General features: G+C 48.2%; 1 protein-coding gene across 1 annotated transcript; it reads left to right on the top strand.

Moving 5' to 3' along the window:
• Positions 1-4,070: 4,070 nt before the first annotated feature.
• LOC119273042 (oryzain alpha chain-like) lies at positions 4,071-4,535 on the top strand. Its single transcript, XM_037554354.1, has one exon. It carries the CDS (start codon positions 4,071-4,073, stop codon positions 4,533-4,535), a length of 465 nt encoding a protein of 154 aa, XP_037410251.1.
• Positions 4,536-16,563: the final 12,028 nt, after the last annotated feature.

The raw sequence follows: 16,563 nt of genomic DNA, 5'->3' as shown, positions 1-16,563 counted from the left end.
CCCCCCCTAGTCCTATTAGGACTAGGAGAGGTGGCCGGCCCCCTCTCTCTCTTTCCCCCTCGAGGAATCCTATTCCAACTAGGATTGGGGGCGGAATCCTACTCCCAGAGGGAGTAGGACTCCCTTGGCGCACCCTCCATGGCCGGCCGCCCCCTCCCCCTTGGCTCCTTTATATACGGAGGCAGGGAGGCACCCTAGAACACACAAGTTGATCATTGAGATCGTTCCTTAGCCGTGTGCGGTGCCCCCTGCCACCATATTCGACCTTGATCATATTGTAGCGGTGCTTAGGCGAAGCCCTGCGACGGTAGAACATCAAGATCGTCACCACGCCGTCGTGCTGGCGAAACTGCTCCCCGACGCTTTGCTGGATCGGAGCCCGGGGATCGTCATCGAGCTGTACGTGTGCTAAGAACTCGGAGGTGCCGGAGTAACGGTGCTTGGATCGGTCGGATCGGGAAGACGTACGACTACTTCCTCTACATTGTGTCAACGCTTCCGCAGTCGGTCTGCGTGGGTACGTAGACAACACTCTCCCCTCTCGTTGCTGTGCATCACCATGATCTTGCGTGTGCGTAGGAAAATTTTGAAATTACTACGTTCCCCAACAGCATCTTGATCTTTTGATTCTTGAGAAATTTGATGTTCTTCCTCTCTCTGCAACTGTGTTCTGTTATGGCCTTCCTCAACTGATCAATGGATTGGAATATATGGCCATTGTGAAACATAGGACTAGTCATATCTTCTGCCACAAATGGCATCAAATTCATTAATCTGAATGTCTCATCATCTGAATGTGCATCCTCAAAGAAGTCATCATCAGACACATCACCTTATGGAATAATTGTCTTGTCATCCTTTGGTTCTTGATCTGTATATTGTTGGTAAAGATCATCATCTTCAACTTCTAAGTCATTATCACTGTCAATAATATGTGGAAACATAATAAGGTTCACTGCCAGTGCCCCAATCCTCCACATCATCATCTTGCCTGCTTACTCTTCTCTTCCTCCTTGCACCCTACATAGTAACACTGCCTTCGACATCATTTACTTGAACAATTGCATTGTCCATAGTGCCTTTCTTGCTAGGACTGATGACAGCAGGAAAGTTTGTTACAGGATTTGCAACTATATCATCCCACTTCACTACATGCATTGCTGGCTCATGATCAAGATATAACATTAAAAACCTGTGCCCATGTTTCAACTTTCCAATCATGCTCAGTTGATCTTTGTCTTCAGATATTAACTGCAAACCATCTTCATTTATCTGCATTCAGGGAAGCGACCAGTACACATCGATCCTGCCTGCAGACTCATATCCTATATGTCCTCAATTATATCATCAAGCCAGAGAGATGACCAAGTGTCAGCATCTAAATCATCATAGAAAACATTGGTACCATCTACGTATGTCGTCTTTGCATCATGACCAACAAAAAACCCTCCATGGATCACGTCAATAGTAAACTATCACTCCTTTCTTCTGCACATTCAACAAAAAACAAACAAACAAGCAGGAAGTTCAGACCTTTGTCACTGCTTAAAACCCTAAGTTCATAACAAACCATCATCTATCATACTATTACCAACACATTGATCATAAACATCCACTCGTACTCGCTCTTAATCAACCTCAAATTCGAGAAAAATAGATGCAGGCTAGAACTCGCCATAGATAGGAATTGGTTCTCCTTTCGATCACCGCACCAGCGCCATCTCCGACGATGTGGGCCCTCCACCAATGCCACATCACCAGCGTACATAGCTAGGACCGTATGTGGACGCGCATGACAAGTTTGAGGGCTGTTTTGATGCATTTCATGAGTTCTGTGGTCGTTTCCTATGTAGCCAGTGAGTTCCGAGACTGTACATGCATTTTACTCTTCAATTGTGAAAATCGCGAGATGGGAGGATTGTAAATGTTAAGACTCATTGACATGTGGCTCCTCTTTATAATAGCTGGCATTCATGACACACGGTGGCCATGGAAATAACACTACCACAAACACATGAACAAGCCGTCTTTAGGGCTTGTTTGGTCTAAATGCGCTTATATTTCTTTATAGAGGGAGTACTAGTGTATTTTTAGGGATTTGTGGGGATTATCCCCACCAAACCGCAAATCCCCACTTATCCCTAAAAGCATGTTTGGTTCTAGTGTATTGGGCTAGTTTAATCCCCACTTTTCCCCAAATGCTAGTGGATTTTCTCCAATACCCAGTACACTACCGCTACCTAGTGGATTGGGGTTTTATGGGGATTTGAGGGGATTTGTTGGAGGTAGGGGTTTCACCCAATCCCTTTGGGGACTACCCCCTCTAATCCCCACAAAACCTCTAGTACCAAACAAGGCCTTGGGGTTCTGGGGAAAAGCGGACTAAACCTAGGGTTTTTTCTGAAGGAGTTTTCATGAATAATTCCTCTCATTCTATATGATGTGGTTGCCCCACCATGCTAAATTTGACATTAAGCTACTAACTAGAACTTAAACGTTGTTCCAAATAGTAATTATCGTAATTAGCACTAAAAATGAGACGTTAAAGAATCTATACCTAATAATAGAGGGGCTATTGCTACTGGCGGTACGTTATTAAAATTGCCCCCAAAGTTGCAAAATATTATCCACCAATACTACCTATAAATGACAAAAAAACATTTTGCAGGGAATCCCCCATCTGGGCCGGCCCAAGCATAGGGGCCTACTATACTGCGCTTTGTGTGTTGGAGAAGACACAGCGCGCTCATTTGGGCCGGCCCATCTGCGGGCACCTATATTTTTATTTTTATTTTTTCGTTCCTTTTTTCTACTTTAAATAATTGGGAACTTAAAAAAACTGAATTTAAAAAAAAACTGATAATTTGAAAATGTTTGTGAATTCAAAAAATGCTCGAGATTTTTCTAAAAATGTTCACATATTCAAAGGAAGTTTGCAATTTTGAAAAAAAATGTTCGTAAAATAAAAAAGGTCCACGATTTTTAAAAAAGGTCTGTGTATTAAAACTAATAAATGAAATTGAATAAAAATTTCCTATTTCAAAACATGTTCATGCATTTTAAAAAATGTCCTAAAATTTTAATAATAGTTCATGAATTACAAAAGAGTTTTTTGATTCATAAAATGGTTTCTGATTCATAAAATGTTCATGCATTTAAAAAAAATCGTGAATTTAATAAAATCTACCAATTTCGAAAAAATGCCACCTATTCTAGAATTGTTTGCCGATTCAAATGAAAATGCATAAAAACAGTTCGCAATATATAAAAATTTCGCAATTTTTGAAAAATGTTTGTAAATAGTCAAAAAATCATGATTTTTAAATGTTCCCAAATTTGTAAAAATGTTCATGAATGATCGAAGGTATGTAGTTATACAGTAATGTTTCTGAGTCTTTGTGACTATATACCCACGTGAATTTTAAAGAATTAACTGCCGGGGTGGATTGGTATATTATTGTATGTTTGTTTCAAGAATATCATGACAATCAAGATATTTTTTTCGAAAATGTGAAATTGCTTCAATTTGTGAATAAATTTTAAAAAGAAACATTTCCTTGCATTTGTGAACAAATTTTCAAAGTCATGTGATGTGTTGTGAACAAAATGTGGTCATCGCCATTGAAGATTATGATTTTTTTTTCCTTGCAATGCACAGGCCCTTTTGCTAGTATAGCTAAGCTATGTGTGGGATCTTGCTCCCCTCGGTTTGTTACGGCCGAGATCAATTCCAACAAAAAAGAAAGGAACCCGGCCGACTTGATCTGGGCTGGTCATGTGCATGCATCGTGGGTGGTTTGGCTACACACGTAATTAAGCACCTGAGGACTAGTAGTAGAATCCGTAAGCGTTTCTGAATCTGAGATGGAGTCATGACCGTGTCTGATAAGAGGTCGCGCGTACTAGTTGAGGTCCTGATCCGCGCGCGGCCGTGTGTGCGTCTCGGTCTCTCTTCGATGACCCACTATATATATATACAGCACCGGTCGATCGCCAAATCCAGAGTTAGATCGAAGAGGTAGCAGTAGCACACACGCGAGCGACGACCCCTAACCCCACCTTCCGTCGCGATGAGGAGCCCCCCAACGGCTGTCATGACGGTGGCAGCGCTGCTGCTGCTGCTGCTGGTATCCCTGACGGCGGCGGCGGAGGACACGACGGCCAAGGAGAGGGAGAGGATCCAGGAGTTGCACGATCGGGTCTTGGCGGACTGGAAGGCAGGGCACGGCAAGAACATCAGGAGCGAGGAGGAGAGTCGACGGGCGTTTGCCCAGTGGAAGGCCGAGTACCGCAAGAAGTACAGCTCCGCTCGCGAGGAGGAACACCGTTACGCTTTCTTCAAGGAGAGCCTCCGCAAGGTCGATCTGCACAATGCCGCCTTTGGCCCCAACTCAGTTTACAGCATAAAAAACGGGCTGTTCAGCGACCGCACCGATGAGGAGTGGCGTTTCCTGAGCCAGGGAATGTCGCCATATATACCAAGAGAAGAACCTAATCCACAAATGCTTCCAATCTATATCTGTGGTGTTCGTTGATTGTACAATATTCTACTAGAGTTCATTTATAAGTTCTTACATGGTTCCATAAAAAATTGTTGGGTAATTTGCATAATTGTGTGATCCTATCGCTGACTGAGGTACACCATGGAAGTCAATCGATAGACTTCATTTGTTTTTAAGCTATTGATTGATAGCAAAAAAATTGAATTGATATGACTTCGTTAGGTAAGTCTTACCAGTTACATGCCCACCTGTCAGATCTACCGCGTCGACGACGATGAGTATTGGCGGCATGGTGCTGCTGGATCTCGACGATAAATATGTCTGGATGGACAAGCGCAAGGCGGTGACGCCGTGGCGGCGTCGACGGCGGGCCTAACAAGGCTGTTGCATCAGTACCCGCTCTGAAGATGGATCATTGGTAGACAGCGGCGACGACCCATGAGAGTGTGTCGGACCGGTTTGTGCCCTAGACCCGGTATGTGGCTTGGCTGGAGCCTCCGACTTTAGATGTTAGGCTTAGGTGAGAGGTCCGAGTATTCGGTTCAACATTTCTGCACACCTTCATCAAGTGTATAGGAGTAGCGACAGTTGTTGCCAAGATGGCGGACTCAGACATATTTGATGTACTACTTTGTAAGGTCTTCGTAAATAATTTATAAAATGGTTGCATGCATCTTTCAGATGCAGAAACCGGGGATCATCCTCCTTTTCTAAAAAAAACGTTACATGGCCACCGTGAAACCAAATCCAATCCCCTGTAGCCTCTCGGTAGCACCATTACTCGAGAGAAGAAACACGGCCGGTGAATCTAGATATGGCACTTGTGTTTGTTGCCAGAAGTCGACAACTTTAGCGTAATAATCTTCCTTATGTTCAAAAGTTTAGATGCACATGTCTATCTTGTACTCAAATGTGGTTTCCATTTCATTTATTATGCAAAGTTTATGACATCCGTGGAATTTTGTTTGGAAACAGTTCCCTATATATTACAGATGATGAAAAAAACAGTTAACAATAGCTTTGATTGTTATTGCCCAGAGTTTGAAACTAAAGGTTTATCGCTGGTCTCAAGAAAACTATGTGAGAGTCGGCATTCAAAACCTAAATAACACTCGCCTAGTTTCCAACTTTCCACAAACTTACTATTCGTCCATATTTACAGCAAGGATGGAACTCATGCAGCGGACATTATGCATAATAACCAGGTTTATCCCCTCACACCTTTGTGACCACTTCTTCTCTACAGATCCTAACGAGCAGCGACTAACAGTCCCACATCTACTTCTCTCTCATGTGTCTGCTACTCTCCCACCGGTTAGAGCTCATAATCTTGATGCACGGGCTCGATGAAAGTTTTGCAGTAGAGTTCTGGTGCGCATGAGAGCAGCAGAGGGAGCTCGTGACTGGCAACAAACGGAACTCCTATGTTCATTCCTCTGACAAGGCTTTGTGATGCTCTAGCTGTGGTGGCACGAATCAAGGAAGATAATTACGTCCGTTGAAAAAAAAAAGACTAGCAAAGGCCTAGAATGCTGTCCAAAACAAAGTTTTCCTACAAAACCCAACATGTTCCAGCAGTGAAGGATATATACCATGAAGTTAAATTGTGTAAATTTTTTTTGAAAAAAACTTCCATTCTATTCATCTTTAATCATGACAGTACAACGAACACCAGAAATAAAAATTACATCCAGATCCGTAGACCACCTAGCGAAGACTAGAAGCACCGAAGCGAGCCGAAGGCGCGCCGCCGTCATCGCCCCTCCATTGCCGGAGCCGGACACAACTTGTTGTAGTAGACAGTCGCGAAGTCGTCGTGCTAAGGCCTCATAGGACCAGCATCCCAGAACAGCAACCGTCGCCGATGAAAAATAACGTAAATTGGAAGGATCCAAACCGAAGACACACGAACGTAGACGAACAACGACGAGATCCGACCAAATCCACTAAACATAGATCTGCTGGAGAGACACCTCCACACGCCCACCAACGATACTAGACGCACTGCCGGAATGGGGGCTAGGCGGGGAGACTTTTATTCCATCTTCAGGGAGCCGCTGCCGTCTCACCTTCCTGAGTAGGACACAAACCCTAACAAGATTGAAAAAACGACTAAAAACGGAGCCCTCCCGTCGGCCCTTGCCAGGATCCACCGCGCCTCCATGGCCCTAGGGCCACCGGAGACGAGGCGGACCTGCGGCAGTGCCGGCGAGAGGCACGAAACCTAACTTTCTTTTTTGGAGGAGGAGGAGGAGGAGGCAGAGCCCTAAATTGGGTAATTAAGTAACCTAGCCATTGTATGTATATCAGCATGGTTCTTTCCATGGCTGATCAGTCTGTATGTATGCTTTATATCAAGACATAAGCACATTTGCAAACTAGCCTTGACATACATAATCCATGACGAATAGAGCAGGCAATTAACACCGTGGTCCACGCTTTCTGGCACCCTCACCAAATGCATGAAGCAAGAACTGGCCACCCATAAACCGTGTTACCTAAAATCATCGGTCATGCAGGAGACGCTCGCACACACTCATGAAAAAGTCTAATTTCTCTCAGGAAAGATCGCAACACGTTCCTACCAGCACAAGCACAAATTAAGCGCACACCAATTTGGGCGGAAACTTGTTTAACCAGTTGCGAGAACTGTAACAGAAACGCAAGAAATTACATGTAAGTCTTAACTGTGCCACTACATATCGCTGAACGAGGACTCTACCACTAGCTTTTTTCTCAACCGTGTAATATTTGCCATTTTTTCACCACACACAAGATGCAATTGACGCCGGTTCCGTTAGGTCAGCCAAACTTGCCATCTTGTTTGACTCCGTTCTCACATCAGGGACCCACATAATGGCAAAGTCACCAAAGACGACAATTCAATTTCGACCATTTTTCTTACGAGTGGACCCACCACTTTGCCTTGTCGGCAGGAGACGACGCTGTACCACGTTCAAGGATTGTGTGGTGATTGTGAAATACTTCCTCTGTTTATTTAAATAAGGTGTATTTGTTTTTTCAGAAGTCAAACAAATGCATGTTTGACCAAGTTTTTAAAAAAAATATCAATATCCGCAATACGAGATTTATATCAATTGATCCATAATGAAAAGTAGTTTCATATTTTATCTAATAGGTATTCCAAATGTTGTTATTTTATTCTATAATCTTGGTCAAACATTCAAATGGTTGACTAGCATGGAAACCAATACACCTTATATTCTGGAACGGGGGAAGTATTCTACTACACTTCACATGTTTTTATCACAACTTGTTAGGTCATTGCATAATTGTGTGATTCTATCGTTGACTGAAGTACACCATGAAAATCAATCCGTAGAGTTCCTTAGAATTGAAGTGATTGATAGCAAAAAAAAAAGTGAAATCATATGTCTTCATTCGATAACTCTTACTAGTTACATGGCCACCATGCATGGAACCAAAACAAATCCCCTGCCGCCGGCAGATAAGGCCACCCATCGTACTGCTCGCATCTGAGGCCAACCGGAACTGCACACTCGTCACTGAATCCTACCGTCGCTCACCGCCGATACCGCTTCCTAACTGAGTAACACTGAAGAACAGCTCCGTTCGTCCGTCAGTTAAACTACGGTCGTGATCTTCAGGTGACGCTTTGAGCTCATCCAACGGTCAACAGCGTTCCAGCAGTTTAGTTTAAACCTCGGTTTAATCGGCGCCTAAATGTGTTTGACATGTAATCACACTTAAGTTAAGTGTATCTCTAAACTCAGCGTGGTCCTATCCTTTTGATATAAAGGGATGGGAGAGGGTGGTCGGGTGGCACGCTCTCAGTAACAAAAAACATTGTTCTTTCTTTGCAAGTTTACCATTAGCTAGATCTAGCTCACAGGAGCCCCTCCTTCCCCTTCTCCTTCGGCAACAGTCAGTGACCGCTCGAGGTCCTGGCAAGGCGGTATTAAGGCCAACTCCACCGCGCGACCCTATCGTGTCCGCCCTCGTCCGTTTGGGGTAAAACGGACAAACGAAACGGCCCAGCGCGCGGGCGCAAACGGACTTTTGTTCGCTTTGTGTCCGCTTTCGACCCATCCCGGCCGAAGTTTGCGCCGTTTTTGGGGTGAAACGGACAGCGCGCGGACGGACGCGCGCGCTTGTCCTCCCCTAGCCCGCCTATCGGTGGGAGAAACGAAAACCCACCCACGCCCATTTGCCGTCATTTCCCCCAAACCCTTCCACGTCCCTCCCGCCGCCCCTCTCTCCCCCGGCCATGGCCGACACCCCGCCGAGTTCCGGCGGCCTAGCCGTCGACCCGCCCACAAAGGTGAAGAAGGCGCCAAGGAAGTCGCGATCGGAGTGCACGCCGGAGGAGATCGCCAAGTTGGACGCGGAATCGGCGAAGAGGAGGGAATGGAGAGCGGCCGTCAAGGTCAATGCCGCCGCTGCCAAGTTCGCCGCCCAACGCGAGGAGCTGGAGGCCGCGCGGCGCAAGGCCGCTACCGACGAGAAGGAGGACCTCGTCAACAAAGCGCACGCCATCCTCATGCTTGGCGGCATGGGCCGTCCGGCCGGGTTCCGTGCAGCGGCCGTCGGCCCGGCGAGCACAGGCTTGTCGGTCGCCCGGCCTACGCACTGCCAGTCGCCGACGTCGCGCGCCGCGCCCATCTCCCCCGGCTTTCCTCCGCCAAGGCACGACGGCCAGACCCGTTTATCTACGTCGTCGGACGTGGCCTTGTTCGCGCCGTCCACACCACGTCCTGCGACCGTCATCGACCTCAACGTCACGCCTGGGTCCAGCAGCGGCGGGCGGCCGTCCGTCGAGATGCTAAGAAAGCAGGCACGGGCACCATGCCGGCCCCCCGCGTCTTGTTTGACGGAATGCCAACCCCAACGCCAACGGTCGACGACCCCTTCTACAGCCAGTACATGGAGGACGTGATCTTCGAGAGTGGGCATGGCCGTGCCTACGACCCCGAGGAGACCCAAAGTTAGGGTGGCCGCGCCGAGTACGTGCCCGATGAAGAGGCCGACGACTGTGCTGACTACGACCATGGTGACTCGTGGCATGAAGACGATGACATCTATGTCGAAGGTGATGAAGAAGAAGGCAATGACGTTGATATTAGTGGCGAGCCATTGTTCATCGACGAGCTCACCCAAAGAGCGGAAGCACAAAAGAAGAGGAAGAGCATTCGCACGGGTTCATACACACAAGATGAGGACAAGTTGATTTGTCAAGCTTGGATGGAGATTAGCCAAGATCCGAGGACCGGCGCGCAACAAAAGGGCATTGTTTTTTGGACGAGAGTCCACAAAACATTCCATGAAAGGAAGATGTTTGAGCCCTACCAATTTACAAGCAACCGTGGCATCGGCTCGATTCAAAAAATATGGTTGTCCATCCAACAAGAGTGCAACAAGTATTGCGCCACATTAGAGAGTGTTGAAGCACGGCCCGTGAGTGGTCTCGGCGTTGGGGAGATGGTATGGTCTCCTCTTCCTAGCCCTTTCCTTGCTACGGCCATGACACTTCGGCCGTGTATATGTTTGCATGTTCACTTGTTGTTGGTCATGTGATTTAGGCATTGCGTGATGACATACGTGATGCCTCATCCATGGCATTGCATGACACTTTGCATGGCATGATGTCCCAAAAGGATGTGAGGAACGAGAAGAAGCGGCAAAGCAAGGAGGAGCAAATGAAGCAATACCTAGACCTTCAAACAAAGAAGCTTGAGATGGAGGAGGCGGCTAAGAGGAGGAAGATCGACATGAAGGAGGCGGCCAGGCAAAGGCAGCTCGACATCGAGGCCGACAACGTCAAGGCCAGGCAGAGGCAGCTCGACATCGAGGCCACGAACGCCGCCACCAAAGCAAAGGAGGTGGCCCTTGCGATCATGAGCGTGGACTTGTCGAAGATGAGCGACAAGACGAGGGCCTGGTTCGAGGCCAATCAGAAGGAGATGCTCGAAGCCGAAGGCCTGAACTAGGTCGTCCGATCGGCCGTGGCCGTTCTTTTTGGAGGCTGGCATGGGTGCCGCCCGCCCGCTGGGCCGCTGGCTGTGTGCCGGCGAGAAAACATTCATTTTGGTGACCGGTTGTGTTGCCGGCGAGGACAACTAATCATTTTGGAGGCTGGCTGTGTTGCCGCCCGCTGGCTGATGCCGGCGATGGACATGTAAGCCGCTGGCTCTGTTGCCGGCGTGATGAACTAGGGCTTGGCATTTGAAACGTTGCTACTAGTTTTTTAAATAGACGCGGACAGGATAGGGCAAAAGGATGCGGCCGCGCGCTGGGCGCACGGCCACCGCAGCCCAGGACACGCCCCGGACACGACCCCAAATCGCTACTCAAACGGACAGAATCCGAACAAAACGGACGTCCGTTTAAGATCGCGCAGTGAAGTTGGCCTAAAGCAGTCCGTCCCACGGACCAGCTTCCCACCCATCCCTCCATTTTCTCCTCAATTCTTCCGGGCCATCAACTTGCTCTTGAGGTTACCAGTTCATCAGATCTGTCCGTAAAATGCCTCAACAAACCTTCCATGTCGTCTGGTTCTAGATCTCGCGAGCGTGCTCGCATGGCTGCAGGCAACACTATGGTCCGATCACCAGGAACTATGAACAATGAGCAGGACGAAGCGTGACTCGCCAAGCGCCTGCCATGCGGCATCCACGCGCTCCTGAAGTCGGAGTTGCTGAGGAAGGGCCCTTGCGGTGATGACGACACGAGGCGGGTGGTCGGCTCTAGCACTGGCTCGACGCAAGCCCAACGGACAATGCTCGTCGACGGAGTCGGAGTTGCCTGGTCGTCGATGCGTGTGGCTGACTGTTTAGCATTGACCGACGCAGGCCTCGACTCTTGCTTGCGGTGAGGCCTGCTTTGGTGGTCGTCAATGGTGGAGTCGGAGTCGCCCTCATGGAGGTGTGATGACGATGACCCTAGGTTGCAACCTTGACGACGCTTTCTCTCCTTGGCGGCGTGTGTGCGTTCTTGTGTGGGTTGTGAGGTCACATGTATGCCTTGTTTTTGCGAGCGTGTTATGACGGTTTTTGCTCGGTTTTCGTTAATTAACCGGGCAATTATCTTCTACCATTTTTAGTGAGGTCTTAAGGGACGGCGTTTCAAGAAAACAACAAATCTCAGATGATGTGACTTGTTAACCCTCTAGGCAATTCAAAATTGGTCCCATATTTCTATACAAGTAGTAGCACTCGTCTCCTCCCCCGCGTCATCTCCTCCTAGGCGAGCCGGGGGTCCCAAATCTCTGTGCTGCTAGGCCCAACCAATAGCTATCCCCTGCCGCCGCTGCCGCCGGCCCATGCCGCGGTGGTGGCCGGCCCCATTCCTCTAAGTGGAGGGGGGATCTCCGACCGTTGCGTTGGGCGCGACGGATCTTGGGCCCCGGGGCTCTGGCCTCGGTCTTCGTGGCGTCGCCGGCTGTTGCGGCCGCTAGGGCGACGAGGTGGTCGTGTCGGGCGTGGTGGAGCTGTCGGCGGGTGGCGCCTGTTCGTCAAGAGGCGGAGCTCAAGATGGGGGAGGTTCGATTCCCTTTCTGCAGCATGGCTCAGTGGATCCAATAGGTTGGCGGCCTCGACGGCATCGTCGGTGGGTCCTTGGGGTGCATCCCAGCAACTCTCTCCGGCAAGTCACCCCCTTTGTAGAGTCTCTCGCGGGTGGTGGCCGCGATTGCGTCATCGGTGGGCTGCTGGTCTTCCGCTGACTGCTCTTCTCCGACGAGTTGGGCGGGTGTAGCCTCCCTTCCTGCTCTTTGGGAAGCGTTTTCGCGCTGGCTGGAGGCGTGCCGGCCTTGGTGGTTTTTGTGGTCGTGCAGCAGAGGTGGGATGCCAGATCTGCCCGGGATCGGGCGGAGTTGGCTCGCTGGTTCTTCTGGCTGACGGCGAGGATTGAGGTGGCTTCCACTTGGTCATGGCGCGATTTCTTCGTGGGAGGTGTGCGGGTCAGTGGAGCTGTGCTATGCGTGGGGATGTGGTGTTGGCGGTGATCCGAGCGAAAGCCCGTCGGGTCTTGCCGGCCGACGGCGTCGGCGTTTGCGGATGTCATGTCATCTCCTTGGAGGCGCTGCCGTGGAGTCCACCCCCTGCACACCCACGGTTCCAGCTCTTCGGGTGAAAGCCTAAGGCCCATTCGGGTCGAGCGACGGTGTCGGCATCGTCGCTTCATGGGCTGGACGCTCGCGGCATTGGGGTCGGCAGGTGTATGTCTAGCAATGACGATGTTGCGCGACTTCTCGTGTGGCAACGATGACAGCTTCGGCAGAATTGTGCTGCTGCTGAGCTTTGGTAGTCGATCTTATCCGGCGTGTTCGAGGGGTTGTCATGCCTCACTTGTCTTCCTGAAATCGGAGCATCTGAGGAGGTGGCCGACATGGTGACGATGACACGAGACGGGTGGTCGGTTTCGGTGCCAGCTCAACGCAGGCCCATCGATTTTCCCCTAAAATACTCGTCGACGGAGTTGGAGCTTCCTTGTCATCGACGTTTGATCGATTTTCCCCTACAATACTCGTCGACGGAGTCGGAGCTGCCTTGTCATCAACGTGTGTGGTGGACTGTTTGGCATCGGCCGACGTAGGCCTCGGCGCTTGTTTACGGTGAGGGCTACTTTGGTGGTCGTTGATGGTGAAGACGGAGTCGCCCTCGCGGAGGTGTGATGACAAAGACACTGGATTGCAACCTCGACGATGCTCTTTTCCTCGACGGCGCGAGTGCGTTCTTGTGTGGGTTGCCAGGTCGCCATGTGTGCCTTGTTTTTGCGAGCGTGTTGTGACGGTTTTTGCTTGGTTTTCTATTAATTAACTAGGCAACTCTCTTCGACCTTTTTTAATAAATCGAGCACTAAGGGACCACGTTTCAGAAAAAAAAAACTGGTTGCATTAGCTCAAATTTACTAATGTTTGAAAGGAAGAAGACCAATTTGCTAAAACTGGTCCCACCGCAAAACTGCTCCCAAAGGTAATCCGGAACACGTGGCACAAAACTGCATTTGCTTCAAAGGTAGCTAAAATTCAGGTAGAGAGCCATTGACCATCCATCAGCGTAAGTATAAATATCGACAGACTGAGCTTGCAATCGACAGTACCGTAGCCTTTCGGAGTATAATGTACTACCAAAGGGCAGAAAAAACTCTTAATTTACTGATTTCTTTTTTTGGTTTGCTTTGGTTTGGTGCCAAATGTACCATAGCTGGAGAGTCTTTTATAAATAAAAACGCTCCATTGTTAGCGACTTAGCGTGCAATCATTTATATTTACTCACTGGAAAATATATCAGCATGCAACACAGCGGGGCAAATCTGCTCTCATCAAACCAGAGGTTCGCAGCCAGTATCATGAACAAACATCTCTCCTGATTAGAGTATAACAAGTAAAACAATCCAACCAGAGGTTCGCAGCCAATATCTGAATTAACCTTACAGATTCCCTTCACAGCAACAACGCGCGGGTAGGAGTCAGCAACATTCAAAACTGGTACTATTTGCAAAATTGCATACCAGTGAGTACTGTGCAATAGTATTCTTCTGAAAACAGTCTCTGCAAAACTGACCTTATTATGGGAACTCTACCAGAAGTTGTCAAGCATGCATGGCCTTAGGGAATTTAGTATAGTCAGTCTGCGTCCAGCTGTAGAGAAGGAGCATTGTCTTGTTAATTAATCAAAACAGCGCGATTTAGATTTATTAGCTGTGTAATTATGCGTGTTAAAAACCACAATTTTAAGTGAACATGTGGAAATAGCGTCTAGGTAAGCAGCTGTATGAGAAATCTCAGATTCCAGAAAACACGTTCCTAGTTAGTTAAGGACAATAGTTGAAAGAATGTGCTGAGAGAAATGAAATAAACCATGAGCCCGTAGCTATTACTAGCTGACATTGCACATAACCATATATAGTGAGCATGTAGGTAGGATGATGAAAGAACCCGAATCGACCCCGAATTTATTTGTGCTTTGAGGATCCTTTTAGATAACCATGGTTTGTGTCTACACCTGGTTTCCAGACGGTATACCATATAGGAGGGCCACCATATATAGGAAAGGACATGAAATAGTAGACGAGGCTAAAAAGCAACCAAGGAAACAGGCCATGCCATGAAGAATAATTTCAAGAATCTAGCCACAACAAATTTTAGGAATTTAAGAGATTATTAATTTTTTAGCTTTCCTAATTTTTTACTCTGGACTAAGTATGTTTTCGCTGCACGAACTATAGAAGTGAGAGCCAAAAGGGTCTCTTTGTTTGATCATCAGATAACTGAAAGCACATTAAATAGGAGGTCCAAAAGGAATCAATACGAACTGAAGTTATGGTACGAAGACAAGCAGATAGGAGGGGAAGGTAAATACAACCTGAAAGGCACAAGAACTGAAGGAGGATAGAGAGATGCTCTAGCATTTCAAGAACGTCTGAATATTCATAACAGTAAGCCCAGCAAAATAATGTATAGAAGTTGAAAATCACTGTCCATACCACACAGTAGGTTCATTCTTGAACTGCTAGATATTGAACAACGTTTACTAACTACAGTTGATCCTGTCAGAGTCAAGAAATTAACTAATTGTCAAGAATGAGTGTAACAGGATTATAAGGTAGACACGGCATCATTTGCAGAGGCTCATGAAGAACTTGGTAACACTAAAAATAATTAACAAAAAACTGAATGTCATCATAAAGCAACAACCTAAACAATTTAAGAAGAAGAAAATAATCTTAATTCTCATAGATCTGCTCATGCACTTCCTACTTCTGAAGGCAGAGAGCTATTAGGTAGATGGTAGTTTCCTTGCAGCTACCTCACACCATTCATGCCTGTGCTGGTTCTGATCAAATTAAAGTAGCATATAAGCACACATACAGAAGACACTACCTACAGCCATCATAACTACGAAAAAAAGGTACAATGGCTATTTATCTTGCCTTGTCGATGGGAGTGCTGCTGCTGCTGGTCCTCACACCGGCGGCCAGCGGCATCTACTTCACCAGCGAGGAGCTTTCGTCGGAGGAGTCGATGCGTGCCTTGTACAATCGATGGTGCGCCAAGTACCCGGAGGGGCGCGGCTGCAGCCTCGACAACAAGGCCGCGCGATTCGAGATCTTCAAGGCGCACGCGGCAAAAATCGAGAAATTGAACAAAGGTGCCGTCCACAGCCGGCCACACCTCAACCAATTCTCGGATCTAACCAAAGAGGAGTTCATCAGCAGCTTTGCATCCTGCTACGCCAGCGGTGGAGAGCACCACCAAGGGAACGAGATCATCTCCAGCGACAAGTTTGCCTTCACCAACAACGACATCCCCAGCCACATCGACTGGCGCGAGAAGGGCGCCGTGACAGATGTCAGGTCCCAAGGAGATGTATGCGGATCATGCTGGGCTTTTGCGGCGGCAGGGGCAGTGGAGGGCATCAACATGATCAAGAACAACGAGCTGGTGCCCCTGTCCGTGCAGGAGCTGGTGGACTGCAGCACAACAAGGGGCTGCAAAAGTGGCAACGCTTGGCGGGCGTTCGAGTACATCATCGACAATGATGGGATTTCCTCATGGGAGAGTAACCCATATCAGGGCAGGGTGGGAACGGTGTGGAATTGTCACGATGCAAACAAAATCGTGGCTATTGGGGGTTATGAGCTGGTTCCCCCAAACAATGAAACCGCCCTAATGCAGGCTGTGGCATCTCAACCAGTGGTGGTGGGGGTTGATAGCAGCGGGTGGAAAGAACTACGAGATTTAAAGGAAATCTTCACAGGGCCATGCAAGAGCAACATCTCCCACCAGGTATTGGTGGTCGGATACGGGACGGAGGAGAGGTACAGTGATGGAAGGCTGATCAAGAGCACTAACTACTGGTTAATCAAGAATTCCTGGGGCAGCGGGTGGGGGGACGGGGGATACATTCGCCTCGAGCGGGGATATGAAAAGGGAGGAGGGAAATGTGGCATTCTAAAGGATCCGATGTACCCAGTGGATCCTGTCATGCTTGAGTTTTAGTAGTTCCTAGTGGATCCTATCAACTATATATGATAGTTACTTTTTTTTAGCTAAATCTCCTAATTTGTAGCCATGCAT

Source organism: Triticum dicoccoides, chromosome 3A (assembly GCF_002162155.2).
Source record: "Triticum dicoccoides isolate Atlit2015 ecotype Zavitan chromosome 3A, WEW_v2.0, whole genome shotgun sequence".
In the NCBI taxonomy this organism is placed as follows: Eukaryota; Viridiplantae; Streptophyta; class Magnoliopsida; order Poales; family Poaceae; genus Triticum; species Triticum dicoccoides.
This window is presented reverse-complemented; position numbering and strand designations above follow the sequence as displayed.

What these genes read in the sequence shown, in the direction of transcription:
- LOC119273042 (XM_037554354.1), top strand. Translation starts at nt 4,071, where the DNA reads ATGAGGAGCCCCCCAACGGCTGTCATGACGGTGGCAGCGCTGCTGCTG.